This window comes from Scyliorhinus canicula, chromosome 2, assembly GCF_902713615.1.
Source record: "Scyliorhinus canicula chromosome 2, sScyCan1.1, whole genome shotgun sequence".
In the NCBI taxonomy this organism is placed as follows: domain Eukaryota; kingdom Metazoa; phylum Chordata; class Chondrichthyes; order Carcharhiniformes; family Scyliorhinidae; genus Scyliorhinus; species Scyliorhinus canicula.
Window position 1 is genome coordinate 86,943,917 of NC_052147.1, and position 27,384 is coordinate 86,971,300.

At 47.1% G+C, this 27,384-nt stretch overlaps 1 protein-coding gene across 3 annotated transcripts in view; it reads right to left on the reverse strand.

The window, feature by feature from the left end:
* The window catches only part of LOC119955646 (tau-tubulin kinase 2-like), a 355,242-nt gene that overhangs the window by 297,887 nt on the left and 29,971 nt on the right, over window positions 1-27,384 (reverse strand). For all 3 annotated transcript variants that reach the window (XM_038782088.1, XM_038782072.1, XM_038782081.1), the window contains exon 2: window positions 24,575-24,734. In XM_038782088.1, coding sequence (XP_038638016.1) covers window positions 24,575-24,682 — 108 coding nt within the window. In that variant the 5' untranslated portion in view covers window positions 24,683-24,734. The remainder of the gene's footprint in view (window positions 1-24,574; window positions 24,735-27,384) is intronic.

Below are 27,384 nucleotides of genomic sequence, written 5' to 3' on the forward strand. Positions count from 1 at the left end.
TATCCTTAATCAGTCGGTCCGTCTCTGCCCTATCTGTCCTGTCCCTGTACGCCCGGATTGAAATCAGCTCCCCTCTCACCACTGCCTTCAGTGCCTCCCAGAGCACCGCTGCCGAGACTTCTCCAGTATCGTTCACCTGCAGGTAATTCTGCACGCATTTCCTCAGCCTCTCACACACCGCCTCGTCCGCGAGTAGTCCAACTTCCAGCCTCCATGGTGGGCATTGAAAGCTGTCCTTACAAAACTGCAGGTCTACCCAGTGCGGAGCATGGTCCAATATGGCAATTGCCGAATATTCTGCCCCCACCATTCCGGCCAGCAGGTCCCTACTCACCACAAAGCAGTCAATTCGGGAATACACCTTGTGGACGTGGGAGTAATACGAGAACTCCTTCGCCATCGGCCGGCTAAATCTCCACGGATCTGCTCCCCCATTGGCTCCATGAACTCGCTCAGTTCCTTTGCCATCGCTGGCAACTGGCTCGTTCTTGAACATGACCAGCCAGTCTCGGGTCCAGGACTGCATTAAAGTCCTCGCCCATGATCAACTTACACGAGTCCAAGTTGGGGGATCTTCCCTAGCATCTTCCTAATAAAATCCACATCGTCACAATTAGGGGCATACACACTGACCAGGACTACTCTCACCGCTTCGAGCTTACCCCTCACCATAACAAACCTGCCACCCCCATCCACAACTGTGCCCTCCGCCACAAATTGTACCCTTTTATTAATCAGGATCGCAACCCCCCTCATCTTTGGATCAAGCCCCGAATGAAAGACCTGACTGACCCAGCCCTTCCTTAACCTAACCTGGTCTGCCACTTTCAGGTGTGTCTCCTGCAATAAGACTATGTCCGCATTCAGGACCCGCAGATGCACAAACACACACGCCCTCTTCACTGGCCCGTTTAACCCTCTAACATTCCAGGTGATCAGCCTGGTTGGGGGGCACTTCGCTTTCTCCCCCCCCCTTTGCCGATCAGCCATTCCCTTTCCTTGGACAGCCCCCACAGCTATGTGTCGCGCTTCCTCTGGCCCGCCTCCTGGCCGGCTCCACCCATGACCTCCTCACTGTTACCATGCCCAGTTCCCATCCCTGTCAGCAGAACAACTCCCCCCCACAGCAACACCATCCTATAACCTCACCCCTACTCTAATCTAACTATATGGACACCCCCCACCTTGGCTCCCGTTGACTAGCTGCACTCAGCCAGCCTGGGGCTCCCAGCCTCGGCGCCAGCCCATCTCCCACCCATTGTTCCCAGTCACCCCTCCACACCACTTCCCCAGATCAGCCCTACTTAAGCAAACACTCTATACAAGTCATAAACAGCCCCCACAATAGCACAATTAAAGTTAAACAAGAAAAAAAAGAGATAAGAAATAACAGGCACTCTTCAGTCCTACCCAGACAGACACAGAAAAAAAAAAGATTGCACAAAGTTCCCCTGAAGCATCCATTTTAACCAAACCCTTTTAACGGTTTTCTTTATTAATTCCCCCCAGCCAAACTCCAACTAAGCAAAGATCCCAACCAAAAAATATTCAGGAAAACCACGCAAAAAGCACGCAAAAACAAGAAAAAAAAAGATACATCCCAAAACAGGAGAGATACCACATATATTTAAAAGCTCCAACACAAGGGGCTGGTTTAGCTCACTCAGCTAAATCGCTGGCTTTTAAAGCAGACCAAGCAGGCCAGCAGCACCGTTCGATTCCCGTACCAGCCTCCCTGGACAGGCGCCGGAATGTGGCGACTAGGGGCTTTTCACAGTAACTTCATTGAAGCCTACTCGTGACAATAAGCGATTTTCTTTTCATTTCAAGTCCAAACGTCCTCAGCTCAGGGCCAGCTCTTGCTTCTTAACGAAGTCCATCGCCTCTTAGAGTTCCTCGAAATAGTGATGCTGACCCTTATTCGTAACCCAAATTTGCGCCGGAAAAAGCAGCCTTGTTTTTATATAGTATCTCCTTCACCTGCCTGTAGCCTCCCCTCCTCCTGGCCACCTCCGCGCTCAAACCTTGGTAAACACGCATGGTGGTATTGTCCCAAATACAGCTTTGTGTGCTCTTTGCCCATTGCAGCACCCGTTCCTTGTCCAGGTACTTGTGAAAGCGTACCACCATCGCTCGTGGGGGACCCCCTCGTCGTGGCTGCCTCACCTGCACTCTGTGTCCTGTCGACCACCGGCGGGCGCGGGAACACCTCGCTCCCCAGCAACATCTGAAGCATACCCTTCACATATGTGGCAGCGTCCAGCCCCTCTGCCTCCTTCGGGAGGCCCACGATTCTCACGTTCTGCCGGCGAGATCTGTTGTCCAGGTCCTCCAGCCTTTCCAGAAGCACTTTTTGCTGGTCCCTCTGCCTCCGAATCTCCACATCCACCACCGTTTGAAAGTCAGCCTGCTCCTCCACTGACTTCTCCAACTGCTGGAGCTTCTCAGCCCGATCATCCAGCCTTTTTCCCATCCAATCAACCGACTTCTGAAGCGGCTCCAAGTTGTCACACTTCAAAGCCAAAAAGCCCTCCTGCATAGTCTGCAGCAGCTGCTCCATTGTGGGCTGGGCTAGGCTGTCGGCTCCTTGCTCTGAACACCAGCCATGCTGGTCCCTCTCACAGCCTCCACTGTGCCCTTACTCGGCCACTTCTTCTGCTGTTTACGGTCCCTCCGGCTTCTTAGGTCCATACAATTTTGTATGGGTCCTGTGCTCGAGTACTATTGCTTTCCAGTTCCGCGCTCAAAAGCGCAAAAAAGTCAGGGGAAAAGGTCCAAAAGTCCAACCGAGACGGGAGCCACCAAATGTGCGACCTACTCCCTCATAGCCGCCACTGGAAGTCCTTCCCACCTCTACTCTTTACTCACCCATCTCCCTGGCCACCTCCCTTTTTCTGAGCTGGTGCGCTAACATTCTGCTCGCCTTTTCCCCAGACTCATAAATCGCCCCTCTTGCCTTCCTCAGCTGTTCCACCGCTTTCCCTGTAGTCAACAGCCCAAACTCCGCCTGTAACCTCCACCGCTCCCTCAGTAGCCCCGCGTCCGGGGCCTCCGAGTATCTCCTGTCCACCTGGAGTATCTCAACTAACCTATCCCTCTCAACACTTTCCGCCTTCTCTCTGTGGGCCCGTATCGAGATTAATTCCCCTCTGACCACTACCTTCAAAGCTTCCCAAACTGTTGCTGCAGAGATCTCCCCCTGTATTATTTGCTTCCAGGTAGTTTTGGATGGACTTGTTCACCCGCCCACAGATCGCTTTGTCCGCTAACAACCCCACATCCAGCCTCCATTGCGGGCATTATCCTTTCTCCAAACTAACCCGTAGATCCCCTGTCTTCAAACTACCCTGTAGATCCACCCAATGTGGGGCAAGATCCGACACTGCGATTGCCGAGTACTCAGTATCCACCACCCCCGGTATTAGAGCCCTGCTCAGAACAAAAAAGTCGATGAGAGAGTATACCTTGTGGACATGGTAGAGAAAGGAAAATTCTTTCGCCCTTGACCGTGAAAAGCTCCATGGGTCTACTCCCCCCATTTGTTCCATAAACCCCTTCAATTCCTTTGCCGGCACCCTCTCTGTCCTGGATTTTGACCGGTCCAATTCCGGATCAATGACTGTATTAAAATCTCCTCCCATAATCAGATTATGTGACTCTAAGTCTGGGATCTTACCTAACACCCGCCTCATAAATTCCACATCGTCCCAATTCAGGGCACATACGTTCACGAGTACCACCCGCACCCCCTCCAGCTTCCCACTCACCATTACGTACCTACCCCCCTTGTCTGACACGATTCTCCCTGCCTCGAATGCCAATTGTTTATTGATCAAGATCGCTACCCCCCCCCCTGGTCTTTGAGTCCAGCCCCGAGTGGAATATTTGGCCACCCACCCCTTTCTCAATCTAGTCTGGTCTTTAGGTGTGTCTCTTGTAGCATTGCCACGCCCGCCTGCAGCCCCCTCAAATGCGCAAACATGCAAGCCCTCTTGACCGGCCCGTTCAGCCCTCTAACGTTCCATGCCATCAGCCTGGTCGGGGGGATTCCCACCCATCACCACCCCTGCCGACTGGCCATCACCCTTTTTAGGCCAGCCTCCAGCTCAAGCCCCCCCCCCCCCTGGGCATTCACCGTCCCCGATCTCCCATTTGTCCCCTAGTAACAATTCCTCCCCGGTCAGCAAAGCAGCTCCTCCCACCCCCCGTAACAGCACTAGAAACCCAACCTCCCCATATCAAGCTCCAGTTTAACACCTGCTCCCCCACTGTGCTTCCTGAGTCAGCTGACCCAGGTTGACTTGATAGCTCCCACCAATGGCACCAAATACTGTCTCCCGATTGTTCTCTCCCCTCTCCCCCCACTTGGACAAAAATATTCAAAGCATCACATTCCCCAGTCAGCAAACATCAGACAAAAGTGGAAAAACAGCCACGTAAAAAAACAACCACAGAAATCACCCCCCTCCACCCAGCTCCCAGTGAGACAAAGGTAGCTTTAGCCATCGAAACAGCCCCTTATTGCACACAATACTACTTACTCAAACCAGCACAAAAGTGATTTTCAGCAAATCGCCACTACAATACTCTCCAAGGATTCAGTGTCATTAATTCACCTGCAGTCTTTTTTCCTTGATAAAAGTCAATGCATCGTCTGGTGTTTCGAAATAAAAATCCCGTTCCTCATATGTGACCTACAGACGGGCTATGTTCAACATCCCGAACTTCACCCCCTTCTTAAAGAGGGCATTTTTTGCCCGATTAAACCCTGCTCGCTTCTTGACCAAATCTGCGCCCAGGTCTTGATAAATGCGCAGCTCACAATTCTCCCACTTGCTGCTCCGTTCTTTCTTGGCCCACCGCAGAACGTGTTCCTTGTCCAGGAATCAGTGCAAACATACTACCATCGCCCTCGGGTGTTCGTTCGCTTGGGGCTTCTTCGCAAGGGCTCTGTGCGTTCTATCCACTTCCAGGGACTGAGGGAACGCCTCAGCTCCCATCAACTTCTCCAGCATGTTCATCACATAGGCCCTCACATCCAATCCCTCACTGTCTTCAGGGAGGCAGACGATTCTCAGATTCTGCTTCCTGGACCTGTTCTCCAGCTTCTCCTGCATTCTTCTCTGGCAGTCATTCATCATCTCCACCTTGATCTCCAGCACGGTTAGGTATTCCTCATGCTCGAACACCTTTTTCTCCACCTCCTGGATCGCACATCCGTGGGTGTCTTGATTCTGTACCACCTGATCAATCGAAGCCTTGATCGGGTCCAGCATGTCCATACGCTTGGCAAAGCAATCTTCAAAAAAACTTCACCAGCTGCTCTGTCGACCACTGTAATCGTCTGTGCCCAGCTGCTCCACCATGCTTTCCCGCGTTGCCAGCTCTGCTCGTGTCTTCCTTGGGGAACTTTACTCACACGGCCACTTCTGGTCCAATTCCCCATACATTAGACGGTGAGTTCTCCTCACTGTCTCACTCTTCACCAATTTATCCAATAAAATCCGGGGAAAAACAGGAAAAAGGTCCAAAAATCCGTCACAGGTGAGAACCATCAAATGTGCGTATTCCCGTACCAGCCTCCCCGGACAGGCGCCGGAATGTGGCGACTAGGGGCTTTTCACAGTAACTTCATTGAAGCCTACTCGTGACAATAAGCGATTTTCATTTTTTTTTCATTTTCATGGCCGCCACCAGAAGTCGTCCTCACCTATTTCTTTTAACCACCTGGCATGGAAACAATCAGTTGTTTGCCCGTCTCACCCCCATTATTTTTACTATTACCTTTTTCTTTAAAAAACCTTGAATTAAACCATTAAATTTATTTTCAATAATTTTCAGATTGTCTTCTACAGTTCAGAAGATACTTGAGATATGGAGCAGAGGAGAAAAAGCTGATTCAGAAACAAATCAACATGTATGCGGGGTTTTCAGCCCCCTTTGGGGCCAGGATCAGATGCAAGCAAGACCTAAACATAGCCCCACCAATGGGCAGGAGCTAAAAAGAGCCCTGCCAACCTGTGTGCTGGTTTCCCAACCCCATTCCACCTCCTGTAATTTTTGCAGTGGGGAAGGGAGTAATCAGAGGTAACAGAACGATATGCCTGCACAGAGGAGTCAGTTTATCAGGCTCATTCCAGTTCTAATTGAGGGCAATATTCCAGTTGGCCTTCAGGTTCCCATAGATGATAGGGGCAAGTTTTGAAAGCAGGCACTATACAACAAGCAACCCTCCACCTACCTGCAGAATCTGCAACAGGCCATCCTATGGGGCAATTTCAACCCCACCCCACCCAACCTCAGAGTGGGGGCCTGAATGTCGAATCGTTTTTTTTTTAATTAAATGTTTATTTTTTAAAGTTGGAGAGAGAACACTTCCATCCTGAAGCAGCCTCTCTCATTTCCTTTCTATTACAAGCTGCTGCATTGGTCAACTGGAAGATTTCTGATTTGTCCTCCAGCTTCGAGGGCACAATCACCACTCTTAATAGAATAAAAAAGTTAGTGCACAAAAGTAGCCGTTCAGCCCATTGAGTCTGCTCCAGCTGACAAATCATTTTTAAAAACTAGCTGCCTATTCGAATCCACCCTTCCAGCACCGGTCCATCGCCTTGCAAGCTACAGCAATTCAGGTGCAGATCCAGTTAACTTTTAAATGGGCTGAGGGTTTCTGCCTCAACAACCAAACCAGCCAATGAATTCCAGCTGCCCACCACCCTCTGGGTGAATAAGGTTTTCCTTACACCCCCTCTAATCTTTTTACCAATCACCTTACACCTTAATCTCTCTGCTGGGGAAAAGGAGGTATCCCAGTTTACTCTATCTTTGTCCCTCAATCTTCTACATCTCAATCAGGTCACCCTCAACCTCCTCAGTTCAAAAGAAAACAACCCCAGCCTACCTAATCTTTCCTCAGCTGCAATTTTCCAGCCCTGGCAACATTCTTGTACTTTCTCCCAAGCAATTGTGTCCTTCCTGTAATATGGCGACCAGAATTGTACACAAAATTCCAGCTGTGGCCCAGGGAGTGTTTTGTACCAGGCATTGTCAAACTCGGGGGCGCAACCCGCGGGTGGGTGTCGGGAGGGTCGCGGAGCCGTCCGTCGCGGTGCTCCCGATCACTCAAATCTGCACGCAGCAGCCGGCTGTTTAAAACGGCGGCTGCAAGCGGCCTTCAAAATGGCCGCGAACATGTAAAAAAAAAAAATGCGGCCGCACTGCGCATGCGTGCCACATCATCGGCGTCCATGCGCAGTGCGGCCGCTTTTTTTTTTTAACGGGCACAGCTTTTTGTTTTAAAAATTCGGGGAGGTTTTATTCATGTTATTCATTTAATTTTTATTTGTTTCATTTATTTTATTCATTTGACTTCTTTTTTTTTACAAGTTTTGGGGGGGGGGGGGGGGGGGGGGGGGGGTTTATTTGATAACTTGTACCCGAAAAAAATGCAGAACTTTGGACAGATGGAGACTCCATACTTTCCGACACTGGAAAGCTTCACCTTCATCCCACAGGTTCCATTGGAGGAGCGTGTATGAGGGCCAAAGGGACCCAAAACCATTTCCTCCATTTTTGTCAGCAGCAAACAACGTAAGAGAAAATGGTGGGTCGCGCAGGTTGGCCGCCATGGATCCCTAAGGTTGGCCAATTGATAAAATGGGTCCGCGGAAAAAAAAGTTTGAAGAACACTATTTTATACAGTTCCATCATTACAGGCCTGCTTTTGTATTCTATACTTCGTCTAATAAAGGAAAGGAAAGCTTTCCATACGCTTTCTTTACCACCTCCAGGGACCTGTGGACCTGTGGACATGCCTCTCTACTCCTCCAATATCCTCCTATCTATTGTGTAATCCCTAACTTTGCTTTCCCTCCCCAAATGTTCTGCCTCACACTTCTCTGCATTGAATTACATCTGCCATTTTCCACCCACTCAACCAAGACATTGATAAGATTATGGAGACAACAGCTAATGTTTCCAATCAACTAACTACACGGCCAATTTTTGTGTCACGTACAAGTTTCTCAATCATGCTACCTACATTTTTAAGTCTAAATCATTAATATATATAACAAACAACAAGGGAGCCAGCCACATGGAATGCCAGTGGAAACCGTTTTTAATTCTCAAAAACATCCAACCATAATGGTTTACTTCTGGTCACTGAGCCAATTTTGGGTCCAACTTGGAACATTCATCCATAATCCACGGGCTTTTACTTTTCTGACCAGTCTGCCACGTGGGATCTTGTCAAATGCCTTACTAAAATTCATATAAACAACATCCATTATACAACCACCATCAATCCTCGTTACGTCCTCAGAAAATGTGATTAAATCAGCAAGATATTACCTTCCCCGAACAAAACCAGAATCATTTGTCCACCAGCAAAATAAGACTGACCAGCCTATAATTATTTGCCTATCCCTTACACCCTCTTTAAATAATGGTACAATGTTCACAGATCTACAATCCTCCAATATCTGGCAAGAATTGGAAAATGATTTGCAGAGCATCCGCTATTCCCTCCCTGGCTTCCTTTAACAGCCTGGAATAAACAGCCAGGAATACAATCTATCTGGCCCTGGTGATCGATTCACCTTCAACGATGTGATCCCTCCACCACTTCCCCTCTCACTATGCTTGTTTGATCTAATATTTCACATTTCTCTTTAACTAGAATATCTGCATCATCCCTCACTTTAGTGAAGACGAAGTACTCATTCAGAACCCTGTCTTAATTGGGTGGCAAACCATAATTGGCCCCAACCCAGAGGCTGATTCAGGTCCTAGGACCAGTCTCAACCTCAGTTTTCCCCGCAGGAGGGAAAATACAACCCCATCAGTTTCCCCCATAGTTTGCGAACAGGACTGCGTAACATGCATACAGATGCCCTGAAAGATATGTATTTAAACTGATGAATGCCTGGAGAGACAGAACTGCCCATTTTAAATGAAGATGATTAATTGCAAACAATGCTCCTGCAGCACAGCTCTCATCTTTTGACTTGAGACTGCTAATGAAACTGTCAACTTACAAATGACAAGTCTCAGATTTCCTTAGGTTGCCTTTCCTTAGGTTGCCAATCAGTTTTAATGGAAAGATTGTTTTCGTTTATTGCAAGCAATTTTCTGGGGCTGGGGAGGAGAAGAAAGAGAGAGAAGGGACAGAGAGGAAATCAATTAAATATTGATTTGCACTGCCAGGAATCTGGCATTTTAATACCATCAATTTCAAAGGATTTCACATATTTCCATTTGCATTAAAGTGCATATCATTCTGTGCAGTAGCACAGATTTGCCAACAAGACTAATAAACCCCTAAATGTTAATCCTCACTCTTGCAACAGCTAGGTGGTGTGTTAATATCACAGCAATTTATCTTTGTTAGTTTTATCTTGACAGTGAACCTCTTGAAGAATTATTGAAGTATAAAAGAAAAAGAAAATGTACAATTGAGGAAATTGTGGAAGTTGTGATAGGCCACGTTTGGGTTCTACAATCATGGGCTATATATTGTGGATTTTTACGGCTTATTGCAAGATCAGAGACAGCCAGGCTTTTTCTAATTTGTTGACATATAGCTGGGCCAGAGCTGTAGGTTATTTATTAATTGCAGAAAGGCATTCGATTCACAGAACTGGTGTCAATACAAATCAATCTGCTTGCAGACTGGTTATGTAGACTTTGGTTCAAATCTTGCAGTATCCGTATCTTTAAAATCAGAACTTCAGTTGGGATTTAAGTTATGAAGAGAGGGTGGATAGGATTGGGTTGCTTTCGCTGGAACAGAGAAGACTGAGGGGCGACCTGATCAAGGTGTACAAGATTACGAAGGGCATAGACAGGGTGGATAAGGAGCAGCTGTTCCCCTTCGTTAAGGGTCAGTTACAATTTCAAGGTCAGTGGCAGGAGGCTTAGGGGGGGATTTCAGGAAAAAACGTTTTACCCAGAGAGTGGTGACGGTCTGGAATGCACTGTCTGGGAGGGTGGTAGAGGCAGGTTGCCTCACATCCTTTAAAAAGCTGGACAGGAGCAGCACGTTGGTGCAGTGGTTAGTACTGCTGTCTCATAGCGCCAAGGACCCGGGTTCGATACCTGCCCTGAGTCACTCTCCATGTGGAGTTTGCACATTCTCCCAGTGTTTGCTTGTCCCCAACGATACACAGGGTAGGTGGATTGGCCACTCTAAATTGCTCCTTAATTGAAGAAAAAAAGAATTGGGGGCTTTTAAAAAAAATGTTTTTAACAAGTATCAAGGATGAGAACTTGGCATGTCATAACATTCAAGGCTATTGGCCAAATGCTGGCAAATGGGATTAGGAAGGCAGGTCAGGTGTTTTACAGGTGTTGGTGCAAACCTGATGGGCCGATGGGCCTCTTCTGCGCAGTATTATTCTGAGATTTGGATTCTGGGATAGATGCATTGGAAAACGATGGAAGGCCTGGGATGGTTAAATTTCGGTGGACTGATTTCTGCTGCCTTCAGCTCTCCCCAGTGTGAGAGAATCAGCCCAAATATGTGGGACTTACCCAGATAATTACCCAGGAAATGTTATGCTAGTTAATGCCTGGTCCAACTCAAAGATTAGTCAGCATAACTAAACTGAGTACCACACACCTCCCCCACCCAATCACCACCTCCCCTCCCGTACCAACTACAGCTAGGGTTAAGTTACAAGGAGAGACACAAATTAGGCCTTTTTCCTGCTAGAATTTAGAAGGTTAAGGGGTGATCTGATCGAAGTATTTGAGATATTAACAGAGAACAGAGGGTAGTGAAAGATAACTATTTCCACTAGTTGGAGATTCTAAAACTAGGGGGATAGTCTAGAAATGAGGGCAGGATTGCTCAGGAGAGGGGTTAGGAAGCATTTCTTCATGCAGAGGTTGGTAGAGGTTTGGCACTCTCACCCACAAACAGCAGTTGAAGCTAGAATAGTTATTAATTTTAAATCAGAGATACAGGGGCACTGGAGGCGAGGCGAGTGGCGCTGTTAAGTGTATACGGTCCCAATTGGGACGATGTGGGATTCGCAAAGGTGTTTGGCGCCATCCCCGACTTGGACACACACAAACTGATAGTTTGGGGGGGGGGGGGGGGGGCTGGAACTTGGTGCAGGGGCCAAGGTTGGACAGGTCACGGCCACGCTCGCTGGTCCCATGGGGGGGGGGGGGGGGGGGGGGGAAGAGAGAGAGAGAGAGAGGAGAGAGAGAGGAGAGAGAGGAGAGAGAGAGAGAGAGAGAGAGAGAGAGAGAGAGAGAGAGAGGAGAGAGAGAGAGAGAGGGCATTTGCTGGGCTAATGGTGGAAATGGGAGGGGTCGACCCTTGGAGGTTTCTGCACCCGAGGGAGCAGGAGTACTTGTTTTTCTCAGCAGTCCACAAAGTGTATTCGCAGATCGACTTTTTCGTGGTGGGGAAGGCTTTGTACGCTGGGGTTAAGGGGTCGGAAGACTTCGCAATTGCAGTGTCAGATCATGCTCTGCATTGGGTGGATGGATATGGTGCTGGAGAAGGGGGTAGCGCAGAGACCAGGGTGGAAATTAGATGTGGGACTTTTGGGGGACCAAGTGTTCTGTGACAAAATTGAACCGGTAATTAAGGAATATGTAGGTTTCAAATGTGCGGGTGAGGTATCGAAGGCGGTCGTCTGGGAGGCTCTGAAGGGGAGCACAGTAGTTAGCATAATGGCTTCACAGCACCAGGGTCCCAGGTTCGATTCCCAGCGTGGGTCACTGGCTGTGCGGAGTCTGCACGTTCTCCCCGTGTCTGGGTTTCCTCCGGCTGCTCCGGTTTCCTCCCACAGTCCAAAGACATGCAGGTTAGGTGGATTGGCCATGATAAATTGCCCTTAGTGAACAACAACAAAAAAAGGTACGGTGGAGTTACGGGGATAGGGTGGAAGTATGGGTTAGGGTGGAAGTATGGGCTTAGGTAGGGTGCTCTTTCCAAGGGCTGGTGCAGTCTCGATGGGCCGAATAGCCTCCTTCTGCACTGTAAATTCTGTGTTCTGTGTAAAGGCGGTGGTATGGGGGGAGGTGATCTCGTTTAAGGCCAGGGTGGACAAGGAGGAAAGGTTGGAACGGCAGAGGGTAATACATGAGATGTTGGAGGTCGATAGGAGTTATGCAGAGAATGGGGACCCAGCAAAGCTGGAAAAGAGGAAGGAACTACAAGCAAGCTTTGACCCACCATCTACCAAGAAGGCGGTGCGCTGAGGCGAGCAAGGGGTGCAGTTTACGAAAATGGAGATAAGGCGAGGCGTCTGTAGCAGGTCAGTTCCGGAGGGAAGCAGCAGCAAGGGAAATTGTACAGGTGAGCGATAGGGCAGGGAAGTTGGTGGTGGTGCCAGATCTGATTAACAAGGTTTTGTGGAATTTTATGAGAGATTGTACAGTTCAGAGTCACCCGGCGCAGATGGTGAGATGCAGGAATTTCTAGATGGGTTGGCGTACCCGAGGTTAGAGGAGGGGGACAGGGTTACATTAGAAAGAGGGATAGGGGAGCAGGAAATAAAGGATGCGATTGGAAGGATGCAGTCGGGGAATGTAGCAGGGCTGGATGGGTTTCCGCTGGAATATTATAAAAAATTCAAAGATAAGCTGGCACCCCTGATGGTGGGGATGTTTGAAGAGGCGATAGGGAAGGGGGTGTTGCCACAAACCTTGGGGCAGGCATCGATCTCTCTGTTGCTAAAAAAAAGATAAGGATCCAATGGAGTGGGATGTATAGGCCCATATTACTTCTGAATGTGGACGTAAACATATTGGTGGAGGTACTGGCGGGTAGGCTGGAGGAGTGCCTCCCGAATGTGATAGGTGAAGATCAGACAGGGTTCGTGAGAGGGAGGCAGTTCTTTTCAAACATTAGAAGATATTGAATGTCATTATGGCACCAGCAGAGGGGAAGGAAACAGAGGTGGTTGTGGCATTGGATGCTGAGAAGGCGTTTGACCAAGTAGAATGGGGGTTCTGCAGCGGTTTGGGATTCGACCAAGATTAAGAATTGGGTAAAGCTACTATATAAAGGAGCCAAGGGAGAATGTCTGCACAAAAATATCATCTCAAGATCGTTTTCTCCATAGGAGACTAGGCAGGGATGTCCTGTGTCCCCCTCCCTGCTGTTTGCACTCGGGATTGAGCCATTGGCCATCGCATTAAGACATTTGGGGGTATGGAAAGGAATAGTGCGGGGTGCGGGGGGGGGGGGGGGGGGGGGGGGGTCGGAACCGAGTGTGTCGATAGGGGAATATTGGGGCTGCTTCAAGTGTTTGGGTCTTTCTCGGGGTACAAGCTGAATATAGACAAGAGTGAGTATTTTGTGGTATTTCATGTGTGTGTGTGTGTGTGTGTGTGTGTGTGTGGGGGGGGGGTGGGCCTGCCATTCCGTAGGGCAGGGACTCGCTTTAGGTACTTGGGGGTGCAGGCTGCCCGGGAGTGGGGCTTCGCAGGTACAACATTTCTTGTTTGATGGGGAGAGTGAAAGCGGATCGGGCAAGGTGGGATGGTCTCTCTCTGTCACTGGCGGGTCGGGTACAGGTGGTTAAAATGAACGTGTTGCCACGATTTCTGTTTATTTTTCAATGCCTGCCGATTTTCCTGCCAAAGGCTTTTTTCAGAGAGATTGAGGGAAGAATTACATTGTTCATATGGGGAGGGATGGTGGCCCGAGTTAGAAAGGTGCTATTACAGAGGGGAAGGCAGCAGGGGGTTTGGGCCTTCCGAACCTGATGTATTACTACTGGGCAGCAAATGTGGAGAAGGTGCGGAGCTGGGTAAGAGGGGTTGATTCCCAGTGGGTCAGAATGGAGGAGAGTTTGTGCAGGGGGTCGGGACTGAAAGCACTAGCAACAGCGCCGCTCCAGATAGCCCCGGGGAAGTACTGAGAGAGTCTGGTAATAATAGCTTCATTGAAAATTTGGATGCAGTTCCGCCAACACTTCGGGTTGGGGGCAGGGTCAAGGGCTATGCCGATTCGGGGGAATCACAGATTTGAGCCAGGGAGGTGGGATGGAAATTTTCGGAAATGGGAAGAGAAGGGGATTAAGATGCTAAAAGATTTGTGTCTTAGGGGCCAGTTTACAGGATTGAAGGAGCTGGAAGCGAAGTATGGGCTGCAGCAGGGGGAAATGTTTAGATACATGCAGGTTCGAGATTTTGCTAGAAAGGAGATACAGAATTTCCCGGAGGAGCCGGCCTCCACATTGCTGGAGGAGGTGCTGACGATAGGGGGGCTGGAGAAGGGGGTTGTGTCAGCGGTCTACGGAGCTATTTTGGAGGAGAAGAAGGCACCGCTGGAAGGGATCAAAGCAAAGTGGGAGGAAGAATTGGGAGAGGATATGGAGGGGGGGTTCTGGTGTGAGGTGCACCGGAGAGTGAATGCCTCCACCTCATGTGCGAGGTTGGGGCTGATACAGCTGAAGGTGGTATACAGAGCACACCTCACAAGGGCAAGGTGTTTTGGTCCTGTCGAAAGTTAGAGCATTACTGGAAGGAGGTTTTTAGGGTGATCTCTAAAGTGGTGCACGTGAGACTGGTCCCGGGCCCCCGGGAGGCCGTATTTGGGGTGTCGGACCAGCCAGGGTTGGAAACGGGTGCGGAGGCAGATGTTGTAGCCTTTGCCTCGTTGATCACCCGAAGGCGGATCCTGATGGGTTGGAGAGCAGCCTCTCCACCTTTTGGGTTTGGTGGGAGGATGGGATTGTTGTTATTGATATGGGGATTGACATATTTGTTACTGATTATTGTTTATTGTTGGTGGGTGTAAATGGGGGAGAAAATGCGAAAAAGGAGGAGAATAAAGAAATATCTTTTTTTAAATATTTAAATCAGAGATAGATAGATTTATGTTCAGCAAGGACATTAAGGGTAATGGCAGGTATATGGAGTTAGGGTTGAGATCATCCATGATCTCATTAAATGGTGGGGCAGGCTCGAGTGGCTGGAATATAGAACATACAGTGCAGAAGGAGGCCATTCAGCCCATCGAGTCTGCACCGACCCATTTAAGCCCTCACTTCCACCTTATCCCCGTAACCCAAGAACCCCTCCTAATATTTTTGGTCACCAAGGGCCAATTTAGCATAGCCAAACCACCTAACCTGCACATCTTTGGACTGTGGGAGGAAACCAGAGCACCCAGAGGAAACCCATGGAGACATGGGGAGAATGTGTAGACTCCCCACAGACAGTGACCCAGCGGGGAATCGAACTTGGGACCCTGGCGCTGTGAAGCCACAGTGCTGTCCACTTGCGCTACTGTGCTGCCCTAGGCTGAATGGCCTACTCCTGTTCCTGTGTTCCCTGGACCCGTCCTGACTCCCTCTCTCTCTTCTACCACCCTCGTGTCACCTGACAGACACTTTCTCTCACGACCCAACTTCCTCTCCCAACACCATCCTCCAAAATGACTACAGTACTACCCTGATATGATGATGGCCACCACTCACCCAGTATTCTCCTTATTGTAGTCAGAGGCAAAGACTCCACGAGAGGCCAGGCTGACAGGGTACAATTCACTTTCTTCCACACTAATCACTCCTCTCCACTCCCCGCAGGGTCTACTTCCACAAACTGCTTCCAGGTCAGGGTTTATATTTTGTGGGGAGCTCCTCCAATTGGAGCTCCGCATCCAAATCACCCGAGTAGGGAAATTGGATGCTATAACGGCTCTGTCCCTGTAGGGGATGTAACACCCCCTCTCCCAAGTCCAGAGAGATGTTCATGTCCTCAGGTGGAGGGTCCCCTGGCCGCTTCGGCTGTGGGCAGAGTTCCAAGGCTGGTACAGCCAGCCGGGGAAGTGTGTAGCGCACCAGGGACCGCCGCTTCCATGATGAATGTCATAGCTGCCTGGCCCAGCCAGTAAGTCTGCTGGTGCAATCGGTGGCGACGTATCGTCGCCAGGTGGTCCAATGTCCATATCGGAATCCGTCTCGCTGTCTATGCAGTCACTGGTCGCATCCACAGGCACCACAGGTCCCCCGGCATCTTGAGGTTCAACAGGAGGAAGAACGGGTGGGTGGGGCCCTGGTTCCCCTCCAGTCACAGGGCTCCTCCTTGGCCTTACGGGGGAACGGCGCCTGGGTCTTGCATGGGGGCTATATCTGGCACACTTGTTGCCAGTCCAAATGTAGGTGACAAAGCCAATGGGCTGGGCCAGTTGCCACGGTCTACCGCCACAGGCTAGTGGGCAGTGCCCTCCATTTCCAAGGGCTCCCCAGTATACGTGGCTAGTTGGCTGATGGGCTGTCTGGATGGCGGTAATGGTACTGGGACTGACGACCGAAACTGCTGCTCCCGTGTCAGTTCCATCTTGGTGGGGTGTCCATTTAGCAGCAATGTCACCCAGATAGGTGCCGTTCTGGGGCCAGTCACACAGAGCACACAGTTGGCGCCTCAGCTTCCAAGTCCTCCAAGAAATGTGTGCGGCCTCTTGCGGCTTCTGCTGCGTTTCCAAGTCCTGAAGCGATCCCACAGCGATTCAGCCAGAGCAGCAAGTCCCCGTAAGCGCACAAGTATTCCCCAATGGCCTCCGCCATCGTCCGCAGGCGGGTATAGAAGCAGTACAGCCGGATCAGCCGGGGCTGTGGATTTAGGTGCTGGCCTACCCGGTCGATCAGCGTGGCGAACGGTAGTCCGCCCGGCCTGTCTGAATAAATAAAGTTGCTAATTAGTTCTTAAGTCGGTCCACCAACGGCGGTCAGTAAGGTGACCGTCTGTCACTCTTCACTACTGATTGTGTTCATGCAGAAAAAATGTTGTAGTCTTTAGATGTGCCAGGCCCAATCGTCCGAGTCGGTGTCTGAAGGTTCGGGTTTACCCGTGTATGTCATGCCTGCCTGCTGGAGAGCGGCCTCCCGAGGTGGTTGAAAAACGGTCCGAAGTCGCAGCACTTGCAGCCTTTGGCAGCTCCACTTGATCCTCATCGCCAGTGTTGTTGATGGAGGCATAGACTCCATGAGGGGCCAGGCTGACAGGGTACAACTCACTTTATTCCACACTAGTCATGATAATCACTCCTCTCCACACCCCGCAGGGTCTCCTTCCCCCAAACTGCTTCCATTTCGAGTTTTATATTCTGTGGGGAGCTCCTTTTGTGCTTTGGAAGCAGGGACGATAGTGACGTTTAAGAGGCATCTTGACAAATACATGAATAGACATAGATTTAAACATAGAACAGTACAGCACAGAACAGGCCCTTCAGCCCTCGATGTTGTGCCGAGCAATGATCACCCTACTCAAACCCACATATCCACCCTATACGCGTAACCCAACAACCCCCCCCCTTAACCTTACTTTTTAGGACACTACGGGCAATTTAGCATGGCCAATCCACCTAACCCGCACATCTTTGGACTGTGGGAGGAAACCGGAGCACCCGGAGGAAACCCACGCACACACGGGGAGGACGTGCAGACTCCACACAGACAGTGACCCAGCCGGGAATCGAACCTGGGACCCTGGAGCTGTGAAGCATTTATGCTAACCACCATGCTGCCCATGATAGGATGGGAATAGAGGGATACGGACCCCGGAAGTGTAGAAGATTTTATTTTAGACGTGCAGCATGGTAGGCGCAGGCTTGGAGGGCCGAAGCGCCGAAGGGCCTGTTCGTGTGCTGTACCTTTCTTTGTCCTCCAATTGGAAGCTCATACATGAGTCACTCACACACAGAGGTGTAGGAGGGGAATCGGATGCTATAAAAGCCCTCTCCGCGTAGGGGGTTGTAACACTCCCCGATCGTTCACTCACCCACCTATTCAATGAGTTGAGATCGTTAAAAGTTGTCCAAATACTCATATCATAAACGGGTAGCACGCCCTCTCTTTATCTGTCTTCTCTTGCATTGCAGCCAAAATCGGAAGTCTCAGCTGAAGTAACGCAATACAGTTGGGTCGCAGAAATCTTCACTTCATGCTGACTGGAAGGTCCTGTTCTGTATTTCCCCACCCTTGTAACTCCCAATGCACTATCTGCGGAAACATATTTTGTGCTACCGGGGGGGGGGGGGGGGGGGGGGGGGGGGGGATTATGTACAATTTTTTTTTTTTTTTTTTTTTTTTTACAAACTTAGAATACCCAAATAATTTTCCCCCCAATTAAGGGCCAATTTAGCTTGCCCAATCCACCTATCCGGCACATCTTTAGGTTGTGGGGGTGGAACCCATGCAAACATGGGGAGAATGTGCAAACTCCACACAGACAGTGACCCAGAGCCAGGATCGATCGAACCTGGAACCTCGGCGCCGTGAGATCGCACTGTTTTTTTTTTAAGAATATCCAATTCATTTTTTCCAATTAAGGGGCAATTTAACGTGGCCAATCCACCTATCCTGCACATCTTTGGGTTGTGGGGGTGAAACCCACGCAGACACGGGGAGAATGTGCAAACTCCTCACAGACAGTGACCCAGGGCCGGGATTCGAACCCGGGTCCTCAGCGCTGTAGGCAGCAATGCTAATCACTGTGCCACCGTGCCGCCTGAGATCGCACTGTTAACCACCGTGCCGCTGTATCTACAATATTTTTGAGCAGAAAAATACAAAATGTCCCAACACTAAATAAATATTAACTGAAATAAAGGACTACTTTTGGGCTTCACAAAAAAGAGTCCTGTAACCACCACACAAACCGCTCTCCCTCACCATCACATCGCACCATGACCACTTCTAGGCTGCCTATCACCAAGCTATGGATGTGTCTGAATTTATTTCAAGCGAACACAGGAAAGCTTGAAGTTGTTGATGTCAGCTCAACATTATTGCCATCGTTCAACCTGATTACAAGGAATGGTGTATTTAAAAACCCTTAGCATAAGGTTGTATGCTTTATTTTTCTCTCCAGAAAAAAAAGCATTCTTAGTAGCCGGGGATGAAGGCAAAACAAAGATGATACCCATTCCAGAACTGAAAGCTAGCTGGGTGCCTTCTGGCATCATGTGCATATCTGATTACGGGCTCACAGTGACCCTCAATAAGGTACGTTAAAATCTTAAATCTCGAGCTACATGTTCGATATGGGGAGCTGGCCATAAGAGCATAAAAACTAGGAGCAGGAGTAGGCCACCTGGCCCCTCGAGCCTGCTCCGCCATTCAATTAGATCATGGCTGATCTTTTGTGGACTCAGCTCCACTTTCCGGCCCGAACACCATAACCCTTAATCCCTTTATTCTTCAAAAAACTATCTATCTTTACCTTAAAAACATGTAATGAAGGAGCCTCAACTGCTTCACTGGGCAAGGAATTCCATAGATTCACAACCCTTTGGGTGAAGAAGTTCCTCCTAAACTCAGTCCTAAATCTACTTCCTCTTATTTTGAGACTATGCCCCCTAGTTCGTCTTTCACCCGTCAGTGGAAACAACCTGCCCACATCAATCCTATCTATTCCCTTCATAATTTTAAATGTTTCTATAAGATCCCCCCTCATCCTTCTAAATTCCAACGAGTACAGTCCCAGTCTACTCAACCTCTCCTCGTAATCCAACCCCTTCAGCTCTGGGATTAACCTCGTGAATCTCCTCTGCACACCCTCCAGTGCCAGTACGTCCTTTCTCAAGTAAGGAGACCAAAACTGAACACAATACTCCAGATGTGGCCTCACTAACACCTTATACAATTGCAGCATAACCTCCCTAGTCTTAAACTCCATCCCTCTAGCAATGAAGGACAAAATTCCATTTGCCATCTTAATCACATGTTGCACCTGTAAACCAACTTTCTGTGACTCATGCACTAGCACACCCAGGTCTCTCTGCACAGCAGCATTCTTTAATATTTTATTGTTTAAATAATAATCCCATTTGCTGTTATTCCTACCAAAATGGATAACCTCACATTTGTCAACATTGTATTCCATTTGTCAGACCCTAGCCCATTCACTTAACCTATCCAAATCCCTCTGCAGACTTCCAGTATCCTCTGCACTTTTCGCTTTACCACTCATCTTAGTGTCATCTGCAAACTTGGACACATTGCCCTTGGTCCCCAACTCTAAATCATCTATGTAGATTGTGAACAATTGTGGGCCCAACACGGATCCCTGAGGGACACCACTAGCTACTGATCATCAACCAGAGAATCACCCATTAATCCCCACTCTTTGCTTTCCATTAATTAACCAATCCTCTATCCATGCTACTACTTTACCTTTAATGCCATGCATCTTTATCTTATGCAGCAGCCTTTTGTGTGGCACCTTGTCAAAAGCTTTGTGGAAATCCAGATATGCCACATCCATTGGCTCCCCGTTATCTACTGCACTGGTAATGTCCTCAAAAAATTCCACTAAATTAGTTAGGCACGACCTGCCCTTTATGAACCCATGCTGCGTCTGCCCAATGGGACAATTTCCATCCAGATGCCTCGCTATTTCTTCCTTGATGATAGATTCCAGCATCTTCCCTACTACCGACGTTAAGCTCACTGGCCTATAATTTCCTGCTCTCTGCCTACCTCATTTTTTAAACATTGGTGTCACGTTTGCTAATTTCCAATCCACCGGGACCACCCCAGAGTCTAGTGAATTTTGGTAAATCATCACTAGTGCATCAGCAATTTCCCTAGCCATCTCTTTTAGCACTCTGGGATGCATTCCATCAGGGCCAGGAGACGTGTCTACCTTTAGCCCCATTAGCTTGCCCATCACTACCTCCTTAGTGATAACAATCCTCTCAAGGTCATCACCTGTCATAACCTCATTTCTATCAGTCACTGGCATGCTATTTGTGTCTTCCACTGTGAAGACCGACCCAAAAAACCTGTTCAGTTCCTCAGCCATTTCCTCATCTCCCATTATTAAAACTCCCTTCTGGGCAGCACGGTGGCCTAATGGTTAGCACAGCTGCCTCTCGGCAGTGAGGTCCCAGGTTCGATCCCAGCTCTGGGTCACTGTCCGTGTGGAGTTTGCACATTCTCCCCGTGTTTGCGTGGGTTTCACCCCCACAACCCAAAAATGTGCAGAGTAGGTGGATTGGCCACGCTAAATTGACCCTTAATTGGAAAAAATAATTGGGTAATCTAAATTTTTTTTTAAATTAAAACTCCCTTCTCATCCTCTAAAGCACCAATATTTACCTTAGCCACTCTTTTTTGCTTTATATATTTGTAAAAACTTTTGCTGTCTGTTTTTATATTTACTCTCATACTCTATCTTACTCTTCTTTATAGCTTTTTTAGTAGCTTTCTGTTACCCCTTAAATATTTCCCAGTCCTCTAGTCTACCACCAATCTTTGCCACTTTGTATGCTCTTTCCTTCAATTTGATACTCTCCCTTATTTCCTTAGATATCCACGGTCGATTTTCCCTCTTTCTACCGTCCTTCCTTTTTGTGGGTATAAACCTTTGCTGAGCACTGTGAAAAATCGCTTGGAAGGTTCTTCAACTGATCCACCATAAAGTCTTTGCTCCCAGTCTACCTTAGCTAGTTCTTCTCTTATCCCATTGTAATCTCCTTTGTTTAAACACAAAACACTAGTATTTGATTTTACCTTCTCGCCCTCCATCTGTATTTTAAATTCCACCATATTGTGATTGCTCCTTCCGAGAGGATCCCTAACTATGAGATCGTGAATCAATCCTGTTTCATTACACAGGACAAGATCTAGGACCGCTTGTTCCCTCGTAGGTTCCATTACATACTGTTCTAGGAAACTATCGCGGATACATTCTATAAACTCCTCCTCAAGGTTGCCTTGACCGACCTGGTTAAACCAATCGACATGTAGATTAAAATCCCCCATGATAACTGCTATACCATTTCTACATGCATCAGTTATTTCTTTGTTTATTGCCTGCCCCACCATAACGTTACTATTTGGTGGCCGATAGACTACTCCTATCAGTGACTTTTTCGCCTTACTATTCCTGATTTCCACCCAAATGGATTCAACCTTATCCTCCATAGCACCGATATCATCCCTAACTATTGCCCGGATGTCATCCTTAAATAACAGAGCTACACCACCTCCCTTACCATCCACTCTGTCCTTCCGAATAGTTTGATACCCTCGGATATTTAACTCCCAGTCGTGACCATCCTTTAACCATGTTTCAGTAATGGCCACTAAATCATAGTCATTCACGACGAGTTGCGCCATCAACTCATTTACTTTATTCCGAATCTTGACTATCTGTCCTGTATTAATTGGTTAGAAAAGTTCAAACATCGGGTAAACTACCAACCCCTAGAAATGAAGTATAATAATGAGTCCTTCTCAGGTGACAGCCGGTCAGGCAGCATCTTCAGATGGAATTTTTCTTTTAATAAATTTAAAGTACCCAATTATTTCTTTTTCTCCAATTAAGGGGCAGTTTAGCGTGGCCAAACCACCTAACCTGCATATCTTTGGATTGTGTGGGTGAAACCCACACAGACATGGGGATAATGTGCAAACTCCACACGGACAGTGACCCAGGGCCTAGATTTGAACCCGGGTCCTCAGCGCCACAGTCCCAGTGATAACCACTGCGCCACATGCCACCCCCTCCAGATGGAATATGACCAGGAAAGATAGTAGAAGACAAAGGAAGACTTCCACAACATGGGCTAGAGGCAGAATGCTGCCGAGATCAACACTGTCTCACTCCTGTCGTCCTCTGGGATCAGTGAACCACTCCCAGCTATCACAGGTCATATACTTTTCTTATCAATTTAGTTAATGTATTATATCTAAACTGTCATGTTTTAATAAACTACCATAAAATTATTTATGAGTACTTGGCTACCTATCTTCGGTATCTGTGGCTCCTGAACCCAAAGCCTTACAGCCAACAACAGGAAAGCAGATCAATTGGCATAGAAGCTCAAACGGTGCTTTAAATCTCATCACTTACAAAGATCAGTTCCACATAATCAGTCACTCTGCCTCCTCTCTCAAACAAATGTCCGCCATTGCTGGATTCAATTTTTCTCACAACCTCCTCACTATTTCCACCCTCAATAAATTCTAAGATGCCCACATGCCACTTGTAAACTGAGACACTTGATCTCCATTGGGTCCCCATTCCTCCACCGCCACCCCGCCTCCCAATCCAATCAGAAGCCTCAAAGCATCTTATGATCAGATCATTCTTAAAATAGACAACTGTACTGACCAATTCATGCATGCTCCCACAAAAGGCAAAACAAATCAAGGAGCAGTTAATCTGCTTTCATGGTATTACTTTTTGTGTGTGTGTGTGGTGGTTGGGGGGGGGGGGGGGGGGGGAGAAGAGAGAGAGAGAGAGAGAGAGAGAGAGAGAGAGAGAGAGAGAGAGAGAGAGAGAGAGAGAGAGAGAGAGAGAGAGAGAGAGGAGAATGGCCTCCTTCTGCACTGTAGACATTCTATGATTCAGACACGAATTATCCATAAGGACAGCAAGTGTCAAGATACATTTGCTGCTCAAACCCATAACTGGGCTGAAAACCTCAGAATTTGGATTCAGGTGATTGTTTACCATTTAGGATGGCAGTTAACAACTGGTCTACGTTTTCTTATATTGCAGCTTTCAATCTATGTGATAATTGATTTACAACTGAATAAATTGTCATCGATTTCACAAACACCTCAAAAGGAATGAATAGATGTTAGGGGCACAATCCTCAAGCTTATGAAGTTGGGACTGACTAAACATGGCAAAGCCAATAAGTGGGCTTCATGCATCAGAACATAATGCAAGACTTCCTCATGTACCCAAAAAGCAAGACCCCCCACCCCCAGCCAAAGGCAACACCTCACAATTCCAATTACAGTATCTAAGTCTTCAATTCATCTTCCATGCTGATTAAAACAATCAATCATTCATATTAAGAAATCCACGATTAAACTGCCAGAGTTAAATTACCTATGTCGTGAAGAGTAGGAAAGCAATAATGAGAATTATAGGGCAGCACGGTAGCCTAGTGGTTAGCACAACCGCCTCACGGCGCTGAGGTCCCAGGTTCAATCCCGGCTCTGGGTCACTGTCCGTGTGGAGTTTGCACATTCTCCCCGTGTCTGCGTGGGTTTCGCCCCCACAACCCAAAAATGTGCAGAGTAGGTGGATTGGCCACGCTAAATTGCCCCTTAATTAGAAAAAATAATTGGGTAATCTAAATTTAAAAAAAAAAAAAAATGAGAATTATTACTAACATTGCACACATTGCCCGTTATGCAGATGACTAAGTGGTGGATGGCTGTTTCAGTAGAGTTGAATCTTTAGGTAAGAGTATTAAACAATAAGCCAAATAGAGTGGCAAGAAAGACTTCTCTCTCCATAAATCTTTTCACAATTCTACACTTGTAACTCGTAGAGAAGTAATTAAACCACTGAGGGAATTGATAGAATATTCTAACTTAGAAGTACAAACTAATTTGAACTTTCAAATTTGAGCTATGATTTTTGAGCTTGCTAGCCTGACATTTATTTGAGCATGGTACGGTATTTGCTAACCAAAATGATATACAAGCAGAAAAACAAGTCAAGAATTATAATTCAAAAAATTACTGACAGATGACAATATAATACTGTTTTATAAATTTCGAATAAAAGTAGTAATCCTCCAGTTACCACATTCCATAAAATGCACAAAATAGCAAAGTTCAGTTGTACTCACCACTTTCCATCTTTCCTTTACGAGGAAACTGACTGACAATATGTCAGGCTGCTCACCTCCCCCGCTCATGTCTGTAGTCCCTTTTGGAATAGCTGCTATGCAATGCATAAGTCAGCCTGGATCTTCAGGGTTCCAAACGCGGGTTCCATTTAACCCGAGGCTAGAGAAATGAACCAAAATGCATTAACATTTGAAATCAACAATCATCGAATTCTTACCCATTAGATCACAGCAGATAACTTCTGTTATAGAACATAGAACAGTACAGCACAGAACAGGCCCTTCAGCCCTCAATGTTGTGCCGAGCCTTGTCCGAAACCAATATAGAGAACATGGATCATAAACTACAACATGTAGCAGGATGGTACCATGATATGTACAAGCCAAAAATGGCATATGCTTGATCACTATGAAACAATTTACACATTACATAATACAAAAATTTCTAAACAAAATTTACGCCAATTATACAAAAACAGAAAATGCTGGAAATACTCAGCAGATCAGGCAGCTTCTGTAGTGAGAGAAACAGAGTTTCAGACCTTTTATCTTTGTATTTCCAACATTTTCTATTTTTATTTTGGGTTTCCATCATCCACAATATTTTGCTCTTATATTAGTGTTGCAATCAAATTATTGAGATTTATGTGGCTTTGTGCAGAATGGGTTTTAAAAGGTTTCTGTTTGTAGTCGGTATGTATCCGGACGGTCTCGATCAGCAAACAGCAGAGAGAGAGAGCGTGTGTGTGCAAGGGCACAAGCAAGAAAGTTTCAGCTGCTTCAGCATCACAGCCTCGACTTTCTGCAAAAATTTATTTTTTTAACATGCAAACGAGATTTGCTACTCGTGTGATTTACGCTCTCCACTGCTTCAGGAGAGATTCCAAATAAGGCTGTTGTTCATTTATTCCCAAATTTCGCTTGATTTGCTCATGTCTGCAAAGTTGCCTTCATTAAATCTAAATCACTTGGTACATGAAGCGATATCCTGTCCCCAACAATTGATTCTCAAGTGCTTGTCTTAATGCCTTGTTAATGGGACAAGTAATAATAATCGCTTATTGTCACAAGTAGGCTTCAATGAAGTTACTGTGAAAAGCCCCTAGTCGCCACATTCCGGCACCTGTTCAGGGAGGCCGGTACGGGAATTGAACTCGCACTGCTGGCCTTGTTCTGCATTACAAGCCAGCTGTTTAGCCCATTGTGTTAAACCAGCCCCCGAGCCCCTGGATCTTTCATAATCTTCAGGTGTTTAATGTTGCTCTATGTCTCCATCCCAATGAAGTGGAATGTAGAATGCATAGTGATGCAAATTGGAAGAGCCATTTTTGATTTCCAGTCATTCTTTTTAGCCTGTTGCTTTTTATAAGTCTGGTTCTTAAAAGTTTACGTCCAAATTTCTAGTCAGTGGATTTTAAAAACAAAAATCACATTTAAAATAAGCACTTCTTCATGACGCCGCATTCAATTATTCAATGATAGCATTGAATATCCATGACGTTGACAAAACCTTTTGGGTGAAAAAATTTATCATCTCAGTCCTAAACGATTGCCCCTTATCCTGCAACTTAATAATCTTTATTGTCACAAGTAGGCTTACTTTAACACTGCAAGAGGTTACTGTGAAAATCCCCTAGTCACCACACTCCAGCACCTGTTTGGGTACACGGAGGAAGAATTCAGAATGTCCAATTCACCTAACAAGCACGTCTTTGGGGACTTATGGGAGGAAACCAGAGCACCCGGAGGAAACCCACGCAGACACGGGAAGAATGTGCAGACTCTACACAGACAGTGACCCAGCCAGGAATCAAACCTGGGACCCTGGTGCTGTAGAGCAACAGTGCTAACCACTGTTCTACTGTACCGCCCCTTGTTCTCGATAGAAACTATGCCACTTGTTCTCGATTGAAAAAGCAGGAATTAATCTTTCCCAAAAGGATTTTCCACATCTTCAATATTTCTTATAATTTAAATTATAAATATACATTCAAACATTTATGCAGCAAAGAGAATTTTTTTTTTAAAAACTACTTAATTTTACAAAAGCAGCTGATAACGATTCATGAAGGTGACCTGTAACACACAGCCAACTCAAGCACCAGCGTAGATTGACCTCACCATTAACCTGATGCAATCCATCATATACACAAGCAAGGCACACTGGAAAGTCACCCATAGTACGATTCAACCCCATGACAATTTGCTGACCGAGTCTCTTTCTGACACATCTTCCTACAATACCACCATACTCCTCTACTGTTTTCAAATTATTTCCAATTTTATACTGAAAATGTGTTGAACATGAACAGAATAATACAGCACAATGATATTGATTATAAGATTTCCCCCCAATAAATATGGTAGAATTGATCAATAGCAATATTACTCAACTTACCCACACAATAGATTGAAAGAAAGGATATAAAAAAGATCAGAAGTACAATATACTAAGCAATTCATTGTGATGGAGACATGGTCTGCAAAGACCCTACCAGCAACATTAAACACTTGAGGATTGGGGGGGGGGGGGGTCCTCCCACAGTCCAAAAATGTGCAGGTTAGGTGGATTGGTCATTCTAAATTGCCCCTTATTGTCCAAAAGGTTTAGGTGGGGTTACTGGGATAGGGTGGAGGCTTGGGCTTGGGTCCTCTTTCCAAGGGCCGGTGCGGACTCGATGGGCCGAATGGCCTCCTTCTGCACTGTAAATTCTATGATTCTATGATTAACAAGGCATTAAGACAAGCACCCGAGATTCAATCTACTGGGAAAAGCCAAGAACCAGCTGGAGACCCAAAATACCGGTCCA